The sequence below is a fragment of the Scardinius erythrophthalmus genome (assembly GCF_964197995.2).
Source record: "Scardinius erythrophthalmus genome assembly, chromosome: 16".
In the NCBI taxonomy this organism is placed as follows: Eukaryota; Metazoa; Chordata; class Actinopteri; order Cypriniformes; family Leuciscidae; genus Scardinius; species Scardinius erythrophthalmus.
This window is the reverse complement of record NC_138236.1, coordinates 7,738,216-7,761,513: the sequence shown is the minus strand read 5'-3', so window position 1 is coordinate 7,761,513 and position 23,298 is coordinate 7,738,216. Positions and strand designations below refer to the sequence as shown.

At 36.5% G+C, this 23,298-nt stretch overlaps 1 protein-coding gene across 2 annotated transcripts in view; it reads right to left on the bottom strand.

The window, feature by feature from the left end:
- sema4aa (sema domain, immunoglobulin domain (Ig), transmembrane domain (TM) and short cytoplasmic domain, (semaphorin) 4Aa) overlaps positions 1-21,579 on the bottom strand; it is an 89,049-nt gene extending 67,470 nt beyond the window's left edge. Inside the window, exons 1-12 of one of the 2 annotated variants that reach the window (XM_081389363.1) lie at positions 21,432-21,579; positions 18,017-18,177; positions 17,804-17,860; positions 16,591-16,686; positions 16,394-16,487; positions 16,178-16,300; positions 14,664-14,797; positions 13,561-13,742; positions 13,311-13,452; positions 11,404-11,593; positions 11,172-11,287; positions 10,645-10,808 (exon numbers count right to left, since the gene is read on the bottom strand). In XM_081389363.1, coding sequence (XP_081245489.1) covers positions 10,645-10,808; positions 11,172-11,287; positions 11,404-11,593; positions 13,311-13,452; positions 13,561-13,742; positions 14,664-14,797; positions 16,178-16,300; positions 16,394-16,487; positions 16,591-16,686; positions 17,804-17,860; positions 18,017-18,177; positions 21,432-21,531 — 1,559 coding nt within the window. In that variant the 5' untranslated portion in view covers positions 21,532-21,579. Of the gene's footprint in view, positions 1-10,644; positions 10,809-11,171; positions 11,288-11,403; positions 11,594-13,310; positions 13,453-13,560; positions 13,743-14,663; positions 14,798-16,177; positions 16,301-16,393; positions 16,488-16,590; positions 16,687-16,924; positions 17,012-17,803; positions 17,861-18,016; positions 18,178-21,431 lie in introns of those variants that run through there. The other variant, XM_081389364.1, reaches the window with a different exon arrangement.
- Between the last annotated feature and the right edge of the window lie 1,719 nt (positions 21,580-23,298).

Genomic DNA, 23,298 nt, shown 5'->3' with positions numbered 1-23,298 from the left:
TTAAGGAGAGGATGACCGGGGCCATGTATTGCGAGATTTTGGGGAACAACCTCCTTCCCTCAGTTAGAGCATTGAAGATGGGTCGAGGCTGGGTCTTCCAACATGACAATGACCCGAAGCACACAGCCAGGATAACCAAGGAGTGGCTCTGTAAGAAGCATATCAAGGTTCTGGCGTGGTCTAGCCAGTCTCCAGACCTAAACCCAATAGAGAATCTTTGGAGGGAGTTCAAACTCCGTGTTTCTCAGCGACAGCCCAGAAACCTGACTGATCTAGAGAAGATCTGTGTGGAGGAGTGGGCCAAAATCCCTCCTGCAGTGTGTGCAAACCTGGTGAAAAACTACAGGAAACGTTTGACCTCTGTAATTGCAAACAAAGGCTACTGTACCAAATATTAACATTGATTTTCTCAGGTGTTCAAATACTTATTTGCAGCTGTATCATACAAATAAATAGTTAAAAAATCATACATTGTGATTTCTGGATTTTTTTTTTTAGATTATGTCTCTCACAGTGGACATGCACCTACGATGACAATTTGAACACCCTGCTATTTTGCAAGTTCTCCCACTTGGAAATCATGGAGGGGTCTGAAATTGTCATCGTAGGTGCATGTCCACTGTGAGAATGTATTTATATATGTGTATATATATATATATATATATATATATATATATATATATATATATATATATATACCGTTCAAAAGTTTGGGGTCAGGAAGATTTTTAATGTTTTTAGGAGAAGTCTCTTCTGCTCACCAAGGCTGCATTTATTTGATTAAAAATACAAACAAAAACAGTAATATTGTGAAATATTATTCCAATTTAAAACAGCTGTTTTCTATTTTAAAATATTTTACACTGTAATTAATCTATGTGATCAAAGCTGAGTTTTCAGCATCATTACTCCCATCTTCAGTGTCACATGATCCTTCAGAAATCATTCTAATATGATGATTGATGGTCAATAAATATTAATTATTATTTTCAATGTTGAAAACAGTTGTGTACAGATTTTTTTTCAAAATGCGTTGATGAATGTAATGTTCAAAAGAACAGCATTTATTTCAAATATAATTTTTTTTAACATTTTAAATGTCTGTACTGTAACCTTTGATCAGTTTAACTCATTCTCGATTAATAAAAGTATTGATTTATTTTATTTCTTTCCCCCAAAAATAAAATTTTAATTATTACTAACCCAAAACTTTTGAGCGGTAGTGTTTAACGTTACAAAAGCTTTAGATTTCAGATAAATGCTGTTCTTTTGAACTTTCTATTCATCAAAGACTGTACACAACTGTTTTCGACATTTAAAATAATAATGAACGTTTCTTGAGTATCAATCATCATAATAGAATAATTTCTGAAGGATCATGTGACAGTGACGACTGGAGTAATGATGCTAAAAACTCAGCTTTGATCACAGGAATAAATAACAGTTTAAAATATATTCAAATAGAAAGCAGCTGTTTTAAATTGGAATAATATTTTACAATATTACTGTTTTTGTTTGTATTTTTAATCAAATAAATGCAGCCTTGGTGAGCAGAAGAAACTTCTCTGTTATGTGCGCGCCACAGACTGCACGCACGTCCGCTTAGAGTTCCGCCTTTTGCCTTCCATCAAAATTACGTTATTAGAAAAATATTTTTTAGAGAATCGATTTTTTGACATTTGTGAATCGATTCAGAATCGTCCACGTCCGCATCGCGATGCATCTAAGAATAAATTTTTTCTCCCACCCCTAGATTTCATACAACAGGTTAATAAACAGTTACAATTAAGTCACTTACATTTTAGATGCAATGTAGACTGTTTTTGTTCTGTTTCAGCAGCGAAAATAGTTAAACAAAGATCACGGCAGAACCATCACGCATCACGTGTTTTCTCATAACTGAACGATTCAGCATTTTTAACGAATCGGTTGACTCAAAGATTGAATGATCAATCCATAAACATCTGTCTTAATCATGATCGACTCATTCGAACAAATCGTTTGAACGAATGAATCAATGACTCGCTTATTAAGATGGATGCCTGGCGACACCTAATGGCGGTTTAGTGTTGTTTAAGAGCATCATTCTTTCCCACATGTGTGTGATTTGTGTGTGCAACATTATCATTATTTTTCATACACTATTATATTAGCGATTTAAAAGCACCCACTCGTGTCACACGTCGATTAACCGGTGGGAAAATATCCTCAGACACATACCTAATAAATGTATATTTAAATACAATATTGGCCTACCTGGTAAAAAGTTTTATATACTATTCTGATGTCCTTTTGGACACAAGAGGGCAGTATAGCCCTATGTTTGCTTTTTTGTTGAACCAAATAGCACTAAATAGCCTGTTTTAACTTTTTCATTCTTCTTGAATTGCAAAAACAGAATAAAATGGGTTTAGTTGTGATATTTGTATACTTTTATATAGAAATAAATGGTAATTACATTTTTAGAAGATTTTTAGTGTTTCCTTTTTGGACATTATTTAATCCCTCGCCATTGCAAAACCGTTTGAGATATTTATTATCCATTCACAATTTAGCATATTTAATGTAGTTTCATCATGTTGAAAAAGTTTGGTACGAATAAAATAAATAGTTTAAGAGGAGTGAATAAAATTCAGAGGCTGATTTTGCAAAAAAAATTCACATTCAGACCAAAATATCTGACTGCCTGATGGCCAGAGCTATTGAATATAAATTAGAAAGTTGTCCGGCTTGATGAGAACAATATACAAACTATTTTTTCTTTACTGTAGTTAAAACTAACCCCCCCACTTTTTTCAAAAGCATGTTGAAAGTGACACACTTCCTGCTGCCAGTTGGTGGCGCTATAACTTTGACTCACAATAGCTACATCCATCTGATCGGCCTCTTACCACGAACACACTGCTGAAGTTTCATCAAGATCAGTTAATGTATGCAGAAGTTATTCCACTTCCGTGTTTCTCTTTTCTCGCCATAAATTCGATTCCTCGCCACGGCCTTACCGTTCGAGATCTCAAAAATCCGTCCGCAATTTAGCATCCTCAAAGTCTTGACTACATGCACACCGAGTTTGGAGGGGACACGGTGAATTTTCTAGGAGGAGTACTTCACATTCCACAGCAAGCGTTTTCCAAACAACCCATAATAGCCGACTTCCTGTTGGGCTGGCGTGAAACTTGACAGAGGGAAAGTTGTTCGGCCCGATGAGATCTATATGTGTACCGAGTTTCATATTATTTCATGCAAGCGTGTTTGATATATGGACCAAGTTTTCAAACCCCGTTCAAGGGGGCGCTGTTGATCCCCCCTGCCACACCCCTTTCTGAAACTTTTCACATGTCTACTGGCTAATAAGTGTTATGTTTCTTGCGAGTTTCATCCAATTTCAAGCATGCTAAGAGTCTCAAAAGCATCAAAAAAGAATATTAAATTTTGAAGCGTTGCCACGGCAACAGTATCTAAGATATCAATCATCCTTTCGCAGGTCTACATCTGCAGTGTGTCTACATTATACACATAAAGTTTGAAGCAAATCGGGTAAAAATAAGAGGGTGATTTCAAATTATTTGAAAGTGACACACTTCCTGCTGCCAGTTGGTGGCGCTATAACTTAGACTCACAATAGTCACATCAGTGTGATCGGCCTCTTACAACGAACACACTGCTGAAGTTTCATCAAGATCAGTTAATGTATGCAGAAGTTATAACACACTTCCTGTGTCCCATTATTCGCCATAAATTCGTTTCCTCGCCACGGCCAAACCGTTCGAGATATCAAAAATCCGTTCGCAATTTAGCATCCTCAATGTCTTGACTTCATTCACACCTAGTTTGGTGGCGATCGGATGAATTCCCTAGGAGGAGTATTTCACATTCCATTGTATGCATTTTCCAAACAACGTATAATAACCGACTTCCTGTTGGGCTGGTGTAAAACTCAGAGCACGAAAGTTGTTCGGCCCGATGAGATCTATATGTGTACTGAGTTTCATATTATTACATGCAAGCGTGTTTGATTTATGGACCAATTTTTCCGACATAATTCCAGGGGGCGCTGTCGAGCCCCCGTGCCACGCCCGGGTACCAGCTTCAGTGCGGCCCTGATGGCCGCAGGTTCTGACGTGTGTGCAAAATTTCAAGAGTTTTTGAGCATGTTAAGGGCCCCAAAAGTGCCAGAGAAGTAGAAAAAAATAATAATAATAATAATAATAATAATAAACAATAATCCTACCGAAAACAATAGGGCCTTCGCCCTTTCAGGGCTTGGGCCCTAATAATCCTAACGAAAACAATAGGGCCTTCGCCCTTTCAGGGCTTGGGCCCTAATAATAATAATAATAATAATAATAATTAAAGCTGCAAGCAGCGATGAAAGGGCCCTCGCACCCGTGCCATCAACACTCTGTGGCTTTAGGAAGACAGAGCATGGTTGGGAAATGTACATTTAAGGAGGTATATATAGTAAGAGTATGTCAAAGTCAGTTACAAAATGTTTTGTATAATGGTGATAATAGCATGCTTCATGACTCAGCTAAGTGTTGCTAGCATGTTTAGTCTGTTTCTAGCATGCTTAGTACACAATAATTATGTGGTTAGTACTGCATTACTGTGTTAACCATGTCAGTTTCTGTTGCCAGTAGGTTGCGTTATGACTATAACTGAATATGAGCATGGATGTGTGTTCAGGACAGAACTCTTATCAAACGTGTGAAGTTTGGTGCAAATTGGACATTGCCTTCTTGAGTAACAACAAAGTCATGTTTCATTGAATTAGCGTTCTTTAGCACTTAGCTAAGCATTGTTAGCATGTTTTAACATGTTTCTAGCATGTTTAGAACTCAATGGCATTTTTAACATGTTGCTAGAACGGCATCAACGTGTTAAACATGTCACTTCCTGTTGCCAGTAGGTGGCGCTATTACTATAACTGAACATTCTCATGTAGATGTGTTCAGGCCATGACTCTTATCAAAAGTGTGAAGTTTGGGGCAGATTGGACATTCCATGCCTGAGTTACAGCAAATTCCTATTTAATTGCAATAATAGCATGCTTTAGCACTTAGCTAAGTGTTTGATAGCATGTTTTAGCATCTTTCTAGTATGTTGCTAGCCTGTTTAACACCTGCTGGCACTTTTTTATGTTATTAGGAGACCACAATAGTGTTAAACGTCACTTCCTGTTGCCAGCAGGTGGCATTATGACTATAACTGAATATGAGCATAGACACGTGTTCAGGCCATGACTCTTATCAAACGTGTGAAGTTTGGGGCAGATTGGACATTCCATGCCTGTGTTACAGCAAATTCCTATTTAATTGCAGCAATAGCATGCTTTAACACTTAGCTAAGTGTTTGCTAGCATGTTTTAGCATGTTTCTAGTATGTTGTTAGCATGTTAAGCACTTGCTGGCACTTTTTTTATACGTTTTTATATGTCCACAACAGTGTTTAACATGTCACTTCCTGTTGCCAGCAGGTGGCACTATGACTGTAACTGAATATGAGCATGGTCATGTGTTCAGGACAGAATGTTTATTAAAAGTGTGAAGTTTGGCGCAGATTGGACATTGCCTTCTTGAGTAACAACAACATCCTGTTTCATTGAATTAGCATGCTTTAGCACTTAGCTAAGTATTGCTAGCATGTTTTAACATGTTTCTAGCATGTTTAGAAGTCAATGGCATTTTTAACATGTTGCTAGAATGGCATCAACGTGTTAAACATGACACTTCCTGTTACCAGTAGGTGGCGCTATTACTATAACTGAATGTTCTCATGTAGATGTGTTCAGGACAGAACGCTTATCAAAAGTGTGAAGTTTGGGGCAGATTGGACATTCCATGCCTGAGTTACAGCAAATTCCTATTTAATTGCAATAATAGCATGCTTTAGCACTTAGCTAAGAGTTTGCTAGCATGTTTTAGCATGCTTCTAGTATGTTGTTAGCATGTTTAGCACTTGCTGGCACTTTTTTATATGTTATTAGGAGTCCATAACAGTGTTAAACATGTCACTTCCTGTTGCCAGCAGGTGGCGCTATGACTGTAACTGAATATGAGCATGGTCATGTGTTCAGGACAGAACGCTTATCAAAAGTGTGAAGTTTGGGGCAGATTGGACATTCCATGCCTGAGTTACAGCAACTTCCTGTTTCATGGCGAAACATCGAAATTTGTCAGGTCGCCGAGGACCCGCCCTTTGACGAAAACTCAAGATCTTCGCAATTTAACGTCGCAAAGGCCTTAAGATTACACTCACCAAATTTGAAGATGATCAGATTAAAACTGTAGGAGGAGTTCGTTAAAGTACGAGGCCTGAAAATAGCAAAAACTGCACAAAAATCTGAGAGGAAGTTCAAAATGGCTGACTTCCTGTTGTGTTTAGGGCTATGCTCCAAGAGACTTTTTTGTAGGTATTAGGTCATTACATGTATGTACCGAATTTCGTGCACGTACGTGGAACGTTGCGGGAGGCGCACTCCGTTGAACTTTTATAGGTGGCGCTATCGAGCCGTTTTGCCCCGTCCAATTCTGAAACCTATATCAGATGTAAATTTTCGCCAGTTCTGACGCGTGTGCAAAGTTTCGTGAGTTTTCGCGCATGTTTAGGCCCTCAAAAATGCAATTCAATGCGGAGAAGAAGAATAATAATAATAATTAAAGCTGCAAGCAGCGATGAAAGGGCCCTCGCACCCGTGCCATCAACACTCGGTGGCTTTAGGAAGACAGAGCATGGTTGGGAAATGTACATTTAAGGAGGTATATATAGTAAGAGTATGTCAAAGTCAGTTACAAAATGTTTTGTATAATGGTGATAATAGCATGCTTCATGACTCAGCTAAGTGTTGCTAGCATGTTTAGTCTGTTTCTAGCATGCTTAGTACACAATAATTATGTGGTTAGTACTGCATTACTGTGTTAACCATGTCAGTTTCTGTTGCCAGTAGGTGGCGTTATGGCTATAACTGAATATGAGCATGGATGTGTGTTCAGGACAGAACTCTTATCAAACGTGTGAAGTTTGGTGCAAATTGGACATTGCCTTCTTGAGTAACAACAAAGTCATGTTTCATTGAATTAACATTCTTTAGCACTTAGCTAAGCATTGTTAGCATGTTTTAACATGTTTCTAGCATGTTTAGAACTCAATGGCATTTTTAACATGTTGCTAGAACGGCATAAAAGTGTTAAACATGTCACTTCCTGTTGCCAGTAGGTGGCGCTATTACTATAACTGAATTTGAGCATAGACATGTGTTCAGGCCATGATTCTTATCAAATGTGTGAAGTTTGGGGCAGATTGGACATTCCATGCCTGAATTACAGCAAATTCCTATTTAATTGCAATAATAGCATGCTTTAGCACTTAGCTAAGAGTTTGCTAGCATGTTTTAGCATGTTTCTAGTATGTTGTTAGCATGTTTAGCACTTGCTGGCACTTTTTTATATGTTATTAGGAGTCCATAACAGTGTTAAACATGTCACTTCCTGCTGCCAGCAGGTGGCGCTATGACTGTAAGCATGATCATGTGTTCAGGACAGAACGCTTATCAAAAGTGTGAAGTTTGGGGCAGATTGGACATTCCTTGCCTGAGTTACAGCAAATTCATATTTAATTACAGTAATATCATTCTTTAGCACTTAGCTAAGTGTTTGCTAGCATGTTTTAGCATGTTTCTAGTATGTTGTTAGCATGTTTAACACTTGCTGGCACTTTTTTATATGTTATTAGGAGTCCATAACAGTGTTAAACATGTCACTTCCTGTTGCCAGCAGGTGGCGCTATGACTGTAACTGAATATAAGCATGGTCATGTGTTCAGGACAGAACGCTTATCAAAAGTGTGAAGTTTGGGGCAGATTGGACATTCCATGCCTGAGTTACAGCAAATTCATATTTAATTGCAGTAATATCATTCTTTAGCACTTAGCTAAGTGTTTGCTAGTATGTTTCAGCATGTCTCTAGTATGTTGGTAGGATGTTTAGCACCTACTGGCATTTTTTTATATGTTATTAGGAGTCAAGAACAGTGTTAAACGTCACTTCCTGTTGCCAGCAGGTGGCGCTATGACTATAACTAAATATGAGCATGGACATGTGTTCAAGAGATAACTCTTATCAAACGTGTGAAGTTTGGGGTACATTGTACATTGCCTTTTTGAGTAACAACAAAGTCCTGTTTCATTGAATTAGCATGCTTTAGCATTTAGCTAAGTATTGCTAGCATGTTTTAACATGTTTCTAGCATGTTTAGAACTCAATGGCATTTTTAACATGTTGCTAGAACGGCATCAACGTGTTAAACATGTCACTTCCTGGTGCCAGTAGGTGGCGCTATTACTATAACTAAATTTGAGCATAGACATGTGTTCAGGCCATGATTCTTATCAAACGTGTGAAGTTTGGTGCAGATTGGACATTGCCTTCTTGAGTAACAACAACATCCTGTTTCATTGAATTAGCATGCTTTAGCACTTAGCTAAGTATTGCTAACATGTTTTAACATGTTTCTAGCATGTTTAGAAGTCAATGGCATTTTTAACATGTTGCTAGAATGGCATCAACGTGTTAAACATGACACTTCCTGTTACCAGTAGGTGGCGCTATTACTATAACTGAATATTCTCATGTAGATGTGTTCAGGACAGAACGCTTATCAAAAGTGTGAAGTTTGGGGCAGATTGGACATTCCATGCCTGAGTTACAGCAAATTCCTATTTAATTGCAATAATAGCATGCTTTAGCACTTAGCTAAGAGTTTGCTAGCATGTTTTAGCATGCTTCTAGTATGTTGTTAGCATGTTTAGCACTTGCTGGCACCTTTTTATATGTTATTAGGAGTCCATAACAGTGTTAAACATGTCACTTCCTGTTGCCAGCAGGTGGCGCTATGACTATAACTGAATATGAGCATGGTCATGTGTTCAGGACAGAACTCTTATCAAAAGTGTGAAGTTTGGGGCAGATTGGACATTCCATGCCTGAGTTACAGCAACTTCCTGTTTCATGGCGAAACATCGAAATTTGTCAGGCCGCCGAGGACCCGCACTTCGACGAAAACTCAAGATCTTCGCAATTTAACGTCGCAAAGGCCTGAAGTTTACACTCACCAAATTTGAAGATGATCAGATTAAAACTGTAGGAGGAGTTCGTTAAAGTACGAGGCCTGAAAATGGCAAAAACTGCACAAAAATCTGAGAGGAAGTTCAAAATGGCTGACTTCCTGTTGTGTTTAGGGCTACGCTCCAAGAGACTTTTTTGTAGGTATTAGGTAATTACATATATGTACCGAATTTCGTGCACGTACGTGGAACGATGCGGGAGGCGCACTCCGTTGAACTTTTATAGGTGGCGCTATCGAGCCATTTTGCCCCGTCCAATTCTGAAACCTATATCAGATGTAAATTTTCGCCAGTTCTGACGCGTGTGCAAAGTTTCGTGAGTTTTCGAGCATGTTTAGGCCCTCAAAAATGCAATTCAATGCGGAGAAGAATAATAATAATAATAATAATAATAATAATAAACAGAGCAATTCCAAGAGGGTCCTCACACCATCGGTGCTCGGGCCCTAATAATAATAATAATAAACAGAGCAATTCCAAGAGGGTCCTCACACCATCGGTGCTCGGGCCCTAATAATAATAATAAACAGAGCAATTCCAAGAGGGTCCTCACACCATCGGTGCTCGGGCCCTAATAATCAAAAAACTCAAAACTGTCACATTTCTTAGTCTAATCTTAGTCAGACCAGCAACTAAAGTATTTAAATTCATTTTTGTTAATTGAAATAAAGCTGAAAGAAAATATAAATATTAGATGAAAAACTTAAATGAAAAATATAAATGTTGCATTTATATTTAGCAACTAACTATCCACCTTATTTTGCAACTGTTTTCTGGGAATGTGCTATATAAGTAAATAACTAGAATAATAAAGCACAGTTAACAGTGAAAGTATTTGTGCTACTAAAATAAATATGGAAGTAAATCAATGACAAATGTCTTTGAAACAAAAAGGCATGTTGAAATCCGGTGCTTGCATTTTAATGCATTTCATTTTCAGGGCTTGCATTTTTGGGGGCTGAAATTTAACATGGTTTTGTATATTTAAGCTGAGAATATTTCAAATGAAAACATTTCACACACAATTTCATTATTAAAAATTCAATAATCCATATTCACCTTCTAAACTTCTAAATTATTTAAAATAACTGAAGGCGGATGATACCAGAAGCCTTGTAAATTCAAGTTACTTATTGCCGTGCTGCTCTTGCACTAAAAAATAAGGTGTAAAATAAGATCAAGCATTAAAATTACTATAATTAAAATTATTTAAAAAAAAAAGCTAAATAAAAATATATTTTTAAAAAACTAATTAAAATGACAGAAGCACATAGCAAAAAATAAATAAAAAAATACTAAAAGTTAATTTAAAATGAACATAAAAAAACTGAAAATATAAAAATAAAAGCTAATTCAAAAATACTCTAATATTATTTATATAATAGTATATAAATAATACCAAAATAACTCTGGGTCAGACTGACTTTTGTGGTTTAAGTGGGTGGTTCTTGGCCCATTTAGTCACTACAACAGAGATAATTTTATCTATTAGATCAGATATTGGTATAGAACAGACAACTCACAGGTTAGAGCCCATTCCAGTCACCGTAGCACACGCTCTGGTCTCTGAGTCCCAGCCACAGAACGGGTCGCGTGCTAACACACATTCTGCACAGTTTGGATAAGCTGAGCAGTTGGACACAGGCACTCTGAAGACGCCCTCAGAAGAGCCGATGAACAGTACGCCCTGTGGTAATTTACAAAGACCATTTAATGAAACCTGATCACATTGTATATCTAATATATATGGCTCTGTTCCAAAACCTAGTTTGCTGCCTATGTATGCAGCATTTTAAGGCATCATAGCTGTGCTTTTAATGCGACAAGTAAGATTCAAGATGGTGGATGATGCAAGATAAATGTTGATAATTTATATTATTAATATATTATTTTTTTATAGTTAAAAATTTGCTTAACCGCTGCTTTAAAGTTAGGAAGTAAAAGTATCTAGGTTGGGAACAGAGCCAACAGACATTGTATAAAAATGTACCAATGATCAGGAGAGTAAAAAGACAAACAAGGAAAGAGGGAAAAAATGATGCTTTAAAACCTTGCTTTTGGAGAGGAGGATGTTCTTCACAGTCTGTGGTTGCTTGAAAGTCTGAATCTCCTCGATGATATGAGGACCTCTCGCCAGCAGGACGACTTTATGAAGGAAGCCAGACTCTGAAGAAAATAGAAATGGACAGAAATGGGCACCAGGAAAAAGTCTGGCCCTAGAAAAACTAAAAAGGATCAAATAAAACCCCCGAGTCAGTAAAATCAGTATTCATTATGTTTACCGGTGAGCAGGAACAGGATGGTGTAACTTTGTCCATTTGCAGCTTGAGTTCTCTGAACAGCTAGCCGGCTATAGCGCTCTTCTGTGGAGGACAGAAGAAGTTTCCTCCCCACAGAACGCACAGCTTTTTCAGCCAGGAAGCTCGTTTTTACAATGCTTAACACACGGTCAGTGTCGTTAAACAGTCCACACTGCAAATAGATGAGGAGATTGGTTACACAATGGTTAAAGCAGCTGTGAGTCATTTTTTGGATGTTAAAATAAATTCTCCTGCCCCAGTTTAATGTGATATTATAAGTAAACCATTGATTGTGGAGTGTAATCACTGTGGTGCTTTACAAACATTGCTGTTTGGTTTTGTGGCCCAACACGTCAACTTAATGTTGTTAATTCAAAAATATAGTATGTGACATTATGGGAGTAAAATGGGTTGTCAGTATAATTTCATGTTGACCTTAAAGGGATAGTTCACCCAAAAATGAAAAAAATGTCATTAATGACTTACCCTCATGTCGTTCCGAACCCGTAAGACTTTTGTTCATCTTCGAAACACAAATAGAGATCTTTTTGATGAAATCTGAGAGCTTTTCTGTCCCTCCATTGACAGCTACGCAACTACCACTTTGTCACTTCAAAAAGTTCATAAAGAGATCGTAAAACTAATCCATATGAATTTAACTGTTTAGTCCAAATTTTCTGAAGAGACTGATGAATATTTATATGTAAATAAAAGCATAAATTAAATCTAAGCATACATCTGATATGGTAAATGGAAGCTCAAGCATGCTTGCTAGACGAACGAGGTTCTTTCTTGTGTTACGCAGCACGTTTGTTCTCATGTGTCAAACAGATACAGTTGAGCTTCTGTTTATGTTCGCTGATCAAAGTTTATATGTGAATAAAAGCCTAAATTCAGGCTTGTTCATCATATAAAGTGATCAAGTGTCTTCAGAAAATCTGGACTGAACCGTTCGATTCAAATGGATTAGTTTTACGATCTCTTTTGGCTCGTTTCCACCGAGCACTGCGGTACGGTACACCACGGTACGCAATTATTTCAGCTTCGATTGTTAAAAGTTGTGAATGATACCAAAATACCAAACCGTACCACTTTTTTGGGAAACTTTAGCTGGGGTACCTAGCACAGTAGTCCTGTACTTAAAGGGTGGAGCCAGACTCACTGCAGAAAGTTGATTGGTTGACAAAGAATCGTCACTTGTGCGTGCTACAAGGGAATGATAACATTTTTTGATATACAGTTGAAACCCAATAAACAAAGTTTTTTTGTCTTGTCACAAACAGCCACATGCCAAGAAGCAAGAACAAGATCTGCTGTATGTCCTCCATTGTTATTTACTGTGTCACTTTTCTTTTTTGCGCGAGAATGACGTTAATTGTTACTTTCTGGCACACACCACGTCTATCATTAAGGGTACTGTTGGGGGTGGAAACGCAAGCTGGATCAGCCGTCCCGAATCTTACAGTACCGCTCAGTGTAAACAAGCCATTAATGAACTTTAAGAAGTTTTTCTATGATCTCTCAGATTTAATGTAAGATAACTTAGTTTGTGTTTGGAAGATAAACAACAGTCTTACGGGTTTGGAATGACACGAGGGTGAGTAATTAATGAGAGAAGTTTAGTTATTTGGTGAACTAATCTTTTAAAGGTGTAGTAGTGTATAATACGGAAGTGGCAGCAAACGGGATTGCGAAAATAATTCGCAATAATATAATCATTTAAATAATTTCATATACATTTAAATATTTTAATGTAGTTGAATTAAAACGTTCAAATAATACTATTTAAATAAATAATTTTCAATCTTTAATTATAATATTTATAATCATTTCTGCCTAATTGTACAGTCCTAAATCTAACCCTAACCAGCTTTCTTAGTTGGAGTTACCGTGCCGAGTTTGCCATCTGTATTTGGATAGCGCGCCCAGTGATTTCCATCCAAATTGAATGTCTTGTAATCCCCTGAAAAAGATGCTTTAATATCTGCTAATCTGAAAGCACACACTGCTGACAGACCAGACGAAACTGACCTGTGAGACAGACAAAGATGGGAAGAAAAGGTTTAAACATAAATCGCATGGCCTTTCAGAAAAGTGTATATATGGCATGATGGTGGGTTTGAGCGAAATGATTGGCACCATTGTGAAGTAAAGACCCCGTAGAACAGGGTGCTGTCAGGAGACTCATTATCCGTTGGGGGCAACTTGACAATATCCTGCAGCTTGTTGAACTGGAGCTCTTCCCCTTGTTGGCAGACCAGCTGAGCCTTAGCAAATGATGTCCAGCGCTTCTGTAAGACACGGCTTCCTCCATTGTCATCCTGGTATTTAAAACAAAAAATCAATTAAAGCAGTTTTGATGGGCCTTTTAAAACTAAACATATTCATATGCTTTCTTTGTATGCTTTTGTTTTTTTGGACCCAGATAATAAATATAGCCTACTTAAAGTGATGAATTGAAAGAATTTATATGAAAGTCATCATTTACTCATCCTCAAGTTCGACATTCTTCAAAATATCTTCTTTTGTGTTCAGCAGAAGAAGGAATTTCATACACGTTTGGAATAACTTGAGTAAATGATGACAGAATTGATATTTTTTGATGGTGAACTATCCCTTTAACCTTAAGTTTGTTCAAATTACCTTCAGATTCTGAACAACATTGCAAAAATAAATATTTCTTAATATATTTGGAGTCAATCTTTTGTATACTCTGGTAATTTTGCTGTTGTTATTTAGTTGTAACAATAGTTGTTATTTTTGCAATATTTCTATGACTAATAAGAAATTATTAAAAATCTTTCACAATCTAAAATCGGCTAAAAATATCAAACATTTTGATACAATCTGACTGGATGGAATCATAGTCTGAAGTGTTTCATACACTACGTGACTTTTTTTGCTAAATCTGTCAACTCTGACTACCAAAAATCTACAGACTGGCTCTGAATTCCAGCATCCGGACTGAAAATCAGGGCAAAAGTAGTGTAGTGTATCCAGCCTTTAGGCACTTAGTCACCATGGAATCAAAATTGACAATCTTGTTTTTTAATGAAATATTGCAGTATTTATTACAAATGATTTTATCAGTGAACATCATTATTTTTTTTATTTTTTTTCAAATTGTGGCCTCGTATTCTTTAATCAAAATTTAACTTTTGATTAAAACTTTCCCTCCCTCTTCCTTCTAACTAATGATAACGGAATTATGTTTCAGAATAGGAGAAAAAATGAAGTCTCACCGTGCAGACCTGGGCCACACGAGACACAGTAAAAGAGTTCACAAATGAGTCTCCGGTCAAGTCCCCAACCTCAGTAAAGAACAGCAGGATCTTTCCTTCACTGGCAACTTGTGTCGAACTGATGAATACAGGGTCTAAGAGAAAAACAACAACAAATTTTCGATCCTAAAAAGACTTTACAATGAAAATGCTCTCATTGTTTCGCTCAAGGATGAAGAAGGGTCATTCTGTGTCAATTCAAGATCCCCGGCTAAAATGTTAGATTTAGAATAAATAAATAAATGAGTTAGAAAGCCAAAATATAAAATGTCATGGATGTATATTTACTGAGTAATCCACTATTTGGTAGAGGGGGGTCAAAATGATCATTTGGAGCCAAATTACAGGAGGGTCAAAATTACCTTAGAAAAATGTCAGCATTATTTTTACATAGAGATTGGTCTATTAGTAAAATCTGTAGTATTTTGCAGTCTTTGTTGCATTATGGCAACAGTGACAGTTGTTAGTTGACAGAGAGAAACAAAATACATTTCTAGTTTCAGTAAAATTTGTTCTTCAGACATTCTTCTTTAAACACAATAAGTATCAGCTGTTTGAAAAGTTACCCACATTTGGTTTTCGACCCTTGAAAATTTGAAAAATTCAACAATTTGCACATCCCATTGGGATCCCTATGGGATTGAACCATATATGGGCTTAAAATGGACATTACAAAAGAAGAAATTATTAAGAATGAAAATCTAGAAGGATTTTAAGATATCTTTAATACTTTTTTTAGAGTTACAGGCATGCAAACTTCAGAAAAAATATTTATAGCACTCAGACAGTTATGTTCTAGGCGATTGTGTTGATTGGAAAAAAGATACATTTTTAGTTTCAACCTTATTCATTCTTCAGATATTCCTCTTTAAAAGAAAAAAAGTATCAGCTATGTGCAAACTGCAAAGTGACCTAGAATTTGTTTTTGACCACTGAAAATGTGTACAATTTACCAATGTACTCATGGAGCCACAATGAGATCCCCATTCCTCTGGAAATGTAACCATGTTGGGCTTTAAAAATTAGGATACTAAAAGAAAAGTTTGTTAATAACCAGAAAATAAAAGGATATTAAGAGATATTTAATACTTCTTGAGTAACAGGTATGCAAACTTGAGGCAAAAAACACAAGACATGTTTTTTGCTTTTTTGAACTGTCACTGTTGGCATAATGCAACAAAGACTTGTCATTTTGACCCCCCTCTATAAAATAATGGATCACTCAGTAAATATACAGTATATCCATGACATTTCATATTTTGGCTTTCATCACTATTTATGTTTGTCTTTCTTCAGAAAAACAAAATCAAAAATTTAAACGGGAAGTTTCTGAAATTCGGTTGATTTGACACAGAAAGGCAACCTCTGTGTTACCAGCCTAATAAGCACTACGCCATCAAGATCAAATTATTATGGTAGAGCAGGTATTCAAAGCATCATGGTAGCATTATTTTTTAGACAAAACAAATACAAACCCTCTAGCAGTTTTGGTACAATCTCAAGCTCCAAGTTGTTGTGTGTTCCTCTGCTGTTACACCGAGAAATTACATGTTTTTTCCCAAAGAAGCCGACTTTGGTTGCTGTATAGAGCTCTTCATCTGTAAACAAACAGGTCACAGTTGAGTGTGTGAGAGCACTAGATTAGATAACACTATCTTCGAGGATATTAAATTATGTTTCTGCACTCTCACCAACAATGGTGGCTGTGTTCCTCTGGGTGGAGCTGTAGGGACAGCAGCTTTTGGCGTCCTTTGTGTCTCTGCTGGCGTTCAGAGAATCTGCAGGCTAAAACAGAGACGTCTTGTTAGAGCAGTGGCGATCGATCCATTCTTGAAATAATACTTTATTCTTCCTCATACATCGATCTGTGCAATTTATTTGAATTTACAATGATGATGCCTTGTGGTCCATATGCATTTGTTCCGCAGACAAAAAGGTGTGTAGAGTTGAAAAACTGTAAAATACTGATGAAGTTGCCACAATCCTGTTATGGAAAAGCATACAATTAAAAAATAAGAGGTATGTTATAATAAATATCAAGCTTGTAAAAAAAAAAATTTAATGAATAGATCTTGGATTTTAGAATTTGTTTTTAATAAATAGAACATTACATAGTTAGTGTAAAAATACAAAATAGAATTGTATTTGGTCTCTCTTTTTTATGAAATGTTTATTAAAGGATTAGTTCACTTCAAAATAAAATTTCCTGACAATTTACTCACCCATACGTTTTCCAAGATGTTCATGTCTTTCTTTCTTCAGTCTAAAGGAAATTAAGGTTTTTAGGGGAAACATTCCAGGATTTTTCTCCATATAGTGGACTTCAATGGGAGTTTCAATACAGCTTAAAAAGGCTCTACACAATCCCAGCCGAGGAATAAGGGTCTTATCCAGCAAAACGATCTGTCATTTTCTAAAAAAAACAAAAAACATTTATATATTTTTTAACCACAAATGCTCTTGCACAAGCTCTGCGATGCGCCATGCATTGCGTAATCACTTTGAAAGGTCAAGTGTGACATAGGAGCTAGCTTGTGTTTACAAAGCGAACGTGCAAAGACTAAGTCAAACGGCATTTACAAAAAAATAAATACAATAAAAGCTAAAACAATGATGTCGGACGATTTAGAAGTTGGAGGAGAAAATGAGATGGAGTTTTTCGTCCTAGCCTACCTTTTTGAACCGGAACACACGTGACCTTTCAACGTGATTACGTAATGTGTGTAGCATCGCAGAGCTAATGCAAGACCAGCATTTGTGGTTAAAAAGTGTATATGTTTTGTTTTTGTTTTTTTAAGAAAATGGCCGATCGTTTTGATAGATAAGACCCTTATTCCTCGGCTGGGATTGTGTAGAGCCTTTTGAAGCTGCATTGAAACTCCCATTGAAGTCCTCTATATGGAGAAAAATCCTGGAATGTTTTCCTCAAAATCCTTAATTTCTTTTCGACTGAAGAAAGAAAGACATGAACATCTTGGATGACTTGGGAGTGATGATTGTGTCTTCATTTTAAAACATCACTGCACACAATTGAGATATTATTTGACATTGACACATATTGTAAAGCAAATTTTAAGATCCACATTAGCAATGGCACATACCGTCTTTGAGGCCCGTTTACAATTAATCAGGTTTTGTGTAGATGCTTTCCATTCCAACTGTAAAAATGAAATATTTTGACATTTTTAACTATATTATGTTGTAATATTCCATCCAAATCTAATGAGATCTTCATGACAGAAGTTCAGTTTGTGGGAACATAATTAAATCATTCAGTTTTGTAAACTGAAATATACAGCAAAAATCTCTCTTACCTTGTCTTTGAATGTAATATTATCTGGTTGGCTGACGTCTAGGGAGAGCACAGCATCTTGAGCTCCAACAAATAGTGTGTCAGCATCAGTGCTGAGCAGCAGAGTGGTGGTGTTCTCCACAGTAGGGCTGTTGTAGACGCCCAAGAGACGCTCAGAACTTCCTGTGCAAGAAAAACACCCAACCGTAATAATGTTATCGCATTCAGCGGGGGCCAATGGTGTCAGACCAACCAGACAAACCTTGAACATGTAGGACGCATTGAAGCTCATTTGTACACTTAAGTGTGTTATATACATATATATATACATATATCAATTAATGTGCCCTCATAATCTTTAATTAAACCAATTCAAAGATTACATTTCTGAGAATTTGGCCTTTGCTATTCACAGTGTTTATTCACACATTTTAGAAATGAAACCACATCACTGTGACTCTTTTCCTCTTTTTGTTCTGAGGAAATAGACGAGGCCCGTGAGCTAAGGTTTAGCAATACTGAACACACAGATGTGACAATATGATTCTGTTGTGCTGTCACCCATGTTAAAGTCATTATGAAATCAAAATTGTAATTTTTTTAATGGAGTATTGAAATATTTATCTTATATATTTTTTAAAGTCCCCCTGTGGTGAAAATCAAGTTTTTAAATGTTGTTTATAGGCTGTCTAAGTGGTGTTTTTAATACGCTTTAATAAGACAAACCATGTGGAAATTCATAAGTCAACATCATTGCTGAGTATTTTTTTTTTAAAACTGCAGTAAACCATGCGCTTTGAAATCGCTGGTGTTTCTGATGTCACAAACTTCCTTGTTGTAACCAACCACGTTGTACATATTAAGCATATTATTAACAGAGAACTAGCAGAGGACTCTGGAGAGAAGCCATGCTGTCCCGGTATATTTTTCTGTTGATATGAAAAATCTTGTAGATTTAGAAATATAGTGGGTGTATGATGTATGTTATGATGTTCAAAGCGTTTCTGACTCAGAGATGTCTGTCTGATGGCAAACGGGAAGATGGTTTGTGTAACATTAACATTATTAGCTGTATGATAACATAGTCAAGCAAAAGGCTAATCATATTAATAACCGCCGTTATGTGTTCAGCGTTGAGAAGAGCGATACCACTGTGCAGCGTTTACCTCAGTAAGTTGGCCGAGTGAATCTCTGAGCTGGCGCGAGTGAGTGGAGGCGGGGCTAATTAGCATATTCAGGTTCCGCATATACTAAGTGAAGCAAGAGTGTAGAGTTACATTCAAGCTATTGCTGGCATGAAGAATTTTTTTTTCACAAGAAAAAACTTTCAAACATATTTTGGTGATCAAAGATGAGTTTTTAAGGGATAAAATGATTGACTACAGGGGGACTTTAAACAATTCATGTGCCCTCCTAATCTTTAATTAAAACAACTTCCCCATCTCGTCTCTTCTTTGATGACGCATTTACTGGAGCGAGGTCGGGATGGTCGGGATAGCCTGTCATACACATGAGACCCACCAATAGCAAACCATAATCATTAATGATCCAATCAATTCCCGATGTCACCAAATCAAGTCCCGCCCTACATTTTTTCTTGTTCGAGAAGCTGTTTCACTCAGATATACAACATCACAATAGGGAAGAAAAGACTATCGCAACTTTCTTTTCATGCCAAGTTTAAAACTTTTTTTCATTGCAATGTTTCCCCAATTTGAGACATATTTTCATCATGGGAAAAGACTACCCTGAATGTTTTAAATGCTAATAACTGAGGTTGGATTTCATAACAATTCATAAATAACTTTCCATTGTCTGTTTCTAAATTGTAGCATTGAGAAACAGTGTGGTACACCAAGCATAATTTAAAATATGCAAGCGTCTTAATTCTGAGAATGTAAATGTGCAAGCTAAATATAATGTATACACACTGACGTTCAAAAGTTTGGGGTTGGTAAGTTTTTTTTAGTTTTGTGTGACTAAAACACTCCGTGTGACATGACCTTTCAAAAAATCATTTTAATATGCTGATTCGCTGATCAGGAAACATTTCTTATTATAATCAATGTGAAAAACAGTTGTGCCGGTTAATATTTTTGTGGTAACCCTGATTTTTTTCAGGATTCTTTGATGAAAGTTAAAAAGAACAGCATTTATTTGATATACAAATATTTTGTAACATTATGTCTCAAAACATTTCCTGTCGTTTCCTGTCACTTTTGATCATTTTAATGCATCCTTGCTGAATAAAAGTAATTTCTTTCAAAAATAAAAAATAAAAATACCAATTTCTTTTCCAAAAACTTCAAACATGTAGCCTAAATTATACATAAAACCCCAGACAATGTTTCATGACAAATTGATTGGTCTAGAAAGGGTTTTATAGCCTAATTGTTCTTATTTATGCCTGATAAATTCTAAAGCAGAAACTAACTGTATGTTAAGACTTAAGACTCTCTGCAGCAGCGGCTTTGAGCACATGTGTGGAGGAAATAATCGGCCAGCGGTGGTTTCCACCATCAGTACACAAGAATGCAAAATTTAGACCATCAAGCAAGCGTTTGCAGAACAACAGCAATGGGTAATAACAAACAAAACCACAACTCACAAGATCAGAGAACAGAGATTGCCAAACTTGCACAGAATCTGTGTTCGCACAACATGACTCAAGGCTCACATTCATGAACTAAATAATTTAAAATAAGTAAATCATTTATAAGTCCATTCGAAATTAAACTGTCCCATTTGCTGTGAATCAAATGCAACAATTTATTTAAGAAAATGTTTTGCTTGTGGTTCATGAATAAAGCCCATTGAATTATTTTCTTGTACACAGCTGAGCTGATTTTTGGATACGGACAGAACAACTTCATTACCAAGAAGAAAAACAGTCAATTTCTCAATTATTCACACTGGAAACACATTCCGTCAGAAATGTGGTTACAAATGACTGATATCATCAACAGTCTGACTGATTAAAATCCTGTTCTGGTTTCTTGAACTCAAGGATGTCTACAAGAACATCATACCGTATTTCACACTTAGACTTCACACTTAATGAATTTCACAATTACAAAAACACCGCAAGTAACACATTTAAACATGAAAATCTGAAGTATAAAAACTATTAGGTTACACTTTATTTGAAGGTGTCAGTATTAGTGTAATTATACATTAAAGTACTGAGTAATATAATTAACTACATGTACTTAACTATTGTGTTAGGATTAGGATGATCTTTTGGTTTAGGGTTAATTGCATGTAATTATGCATAATTTATAGTTATAACTACAATACTAAATAATGTAACAATGAACATTCTTCCATAATCTTTAAAAATCTTGTTAGTGTCCGCAACATTCACATCTGACTATCACCATAAAGGTGAGTTTTCCACCAGTAAAGTCTCGCTATCATCTAATGTGAGCTTCACTTACCCTGAGAGAATGACACGCGAGGACGCAGGGAGGCCTGAGATGGGTCTATCAATCCCAAGAAGAGGACCCTAAACATCCAGATCCTGAACAATCTTGCCATCCTAACAGACACGTTTAGGGCACAGAACCCGTTCTGATCAGCAAGACAAACGGCGAGTGACTAGATCTCACTTCCTCTGATGAGACCGCCTTGCGCGCAGCAGGAAGGAAGATTAAAAACCTCAAACCACTCCGACTTTACTCCTCTCCAACGCAGAATCCACTAAACGCATTCTGCTAATGGAACAACAGAATGGAATGAGCTACAAGCAACTGAATTATAATGATAATATCTTTTTCATATCTAAATAAGATATATCATATCCATTTATATTTAATGAGTGCATTTCCATGTGCATCTTATGTGCATTCTCTGTTGGATGAGAAAGCTCTGAACCCGTTTACAGCTGACAAATGTCTTATTCCTAACTTTTTTTTTCTTCGCAATGTCAAGATAATCATGCAAACCTACCTTTTGGAACAGATTATGTTTCATAATCAGGTAGAGAACCAGAGTAGTGGGAGACACAAATGTGATGCTAAGGGGGATGTGGATTCATGGTTGCAATGAGAAGAGGCAAGGTAGTGAATCGAAAAACATGTTTCTTTGAACATGCACAAGGACATCAGTATGACATAAACGTCTGTCCTTAGCAGGAGCGGAAATTGCATAAATTGGGCAAGCGAGCAAACTGTCACCATGTGATTTCAAACTATTCTACAGTAAGACATTTAACAGTCCTTCAGTTCCAGATGTAGCTCTGTTTTACACAAAGGTGACTACATCGAGCTGAGACCTTTGACCCTTCAGTCTTATCTTTTCCAAACGGACACATAATTTGAAATGTTCTGTCTGCTATAATAATGAATCAATCAGCTCAGCTCACAGCAAAGTTCACAGCAAATAATGATTTGATGACCTTGGTTTAGCTATAACAGTCAAAAGTTTGTGCATTTCTCATTGTTTATTGTAATGAACAGCCGTCGCTAGAGGGGCGAAAGGTGGTGGTGATGATTCTAGGGTCAGAATTGGGAGATAAATAGCTGCAATTACCTTTTTATTTTTTATTCTGTAGGGGAAACAGCTCTCTAAAAACTTGTTTTATTTTTATGAAATTCGTATAGTAATGTGGTTGTTTTGGGTTGGCCAGTATAAATGACAGTAGGCCTATTCATATTATACATGATGCTACCAGTCGCAAGTTTGGACACAAATAGCTGAATTTGTTCAATGCTTTAATTTATTTAATTTGGTTCATGCTTAAATGCTTGAATTTAGACAAATACACTGTGTGGTACATTTAAATTTTAAATGGAAAAAAAATCATTTGTTTTTAACAGCATTTGTCCAAAAGTTTGTCCAAAAGTGCAAAACAAATCAGCACGTCCCACTGATGTGCACAGATGAAGCTCCCACGCACACAGAAGTGATCTATTCACTTGACATCTCACTTCTGTTTACCTTCACATTCTCACTGGGTGTTTTCCAGGAAAAATTGCCGTCAGGCCTGAGTAAGAAACAAATAGGCCTACCTTGTTGGCGAATTAATCTGTGTATGTCTTTCTATAGTCTTTCCTTATACACAGCAATTTTAAGTGCTACTATACTGTTAGCTGCTAATCTGATATTATTTCCAGTGTTACTTTTAAAGTTAATATTAAAAGTAATGCATTACAATATTGCATTACTCCCTAAAAAAAAGTAACTAATTGCATTACGTAGTTACTTTTTGTGTAATGCTTTTTCGGCATTTCAGCCCTCGATGCTGACTTCGGCAAAGCCCGCACTTTTGCACCCTCCACACGAGTTACCTACCCAGGAATCAGA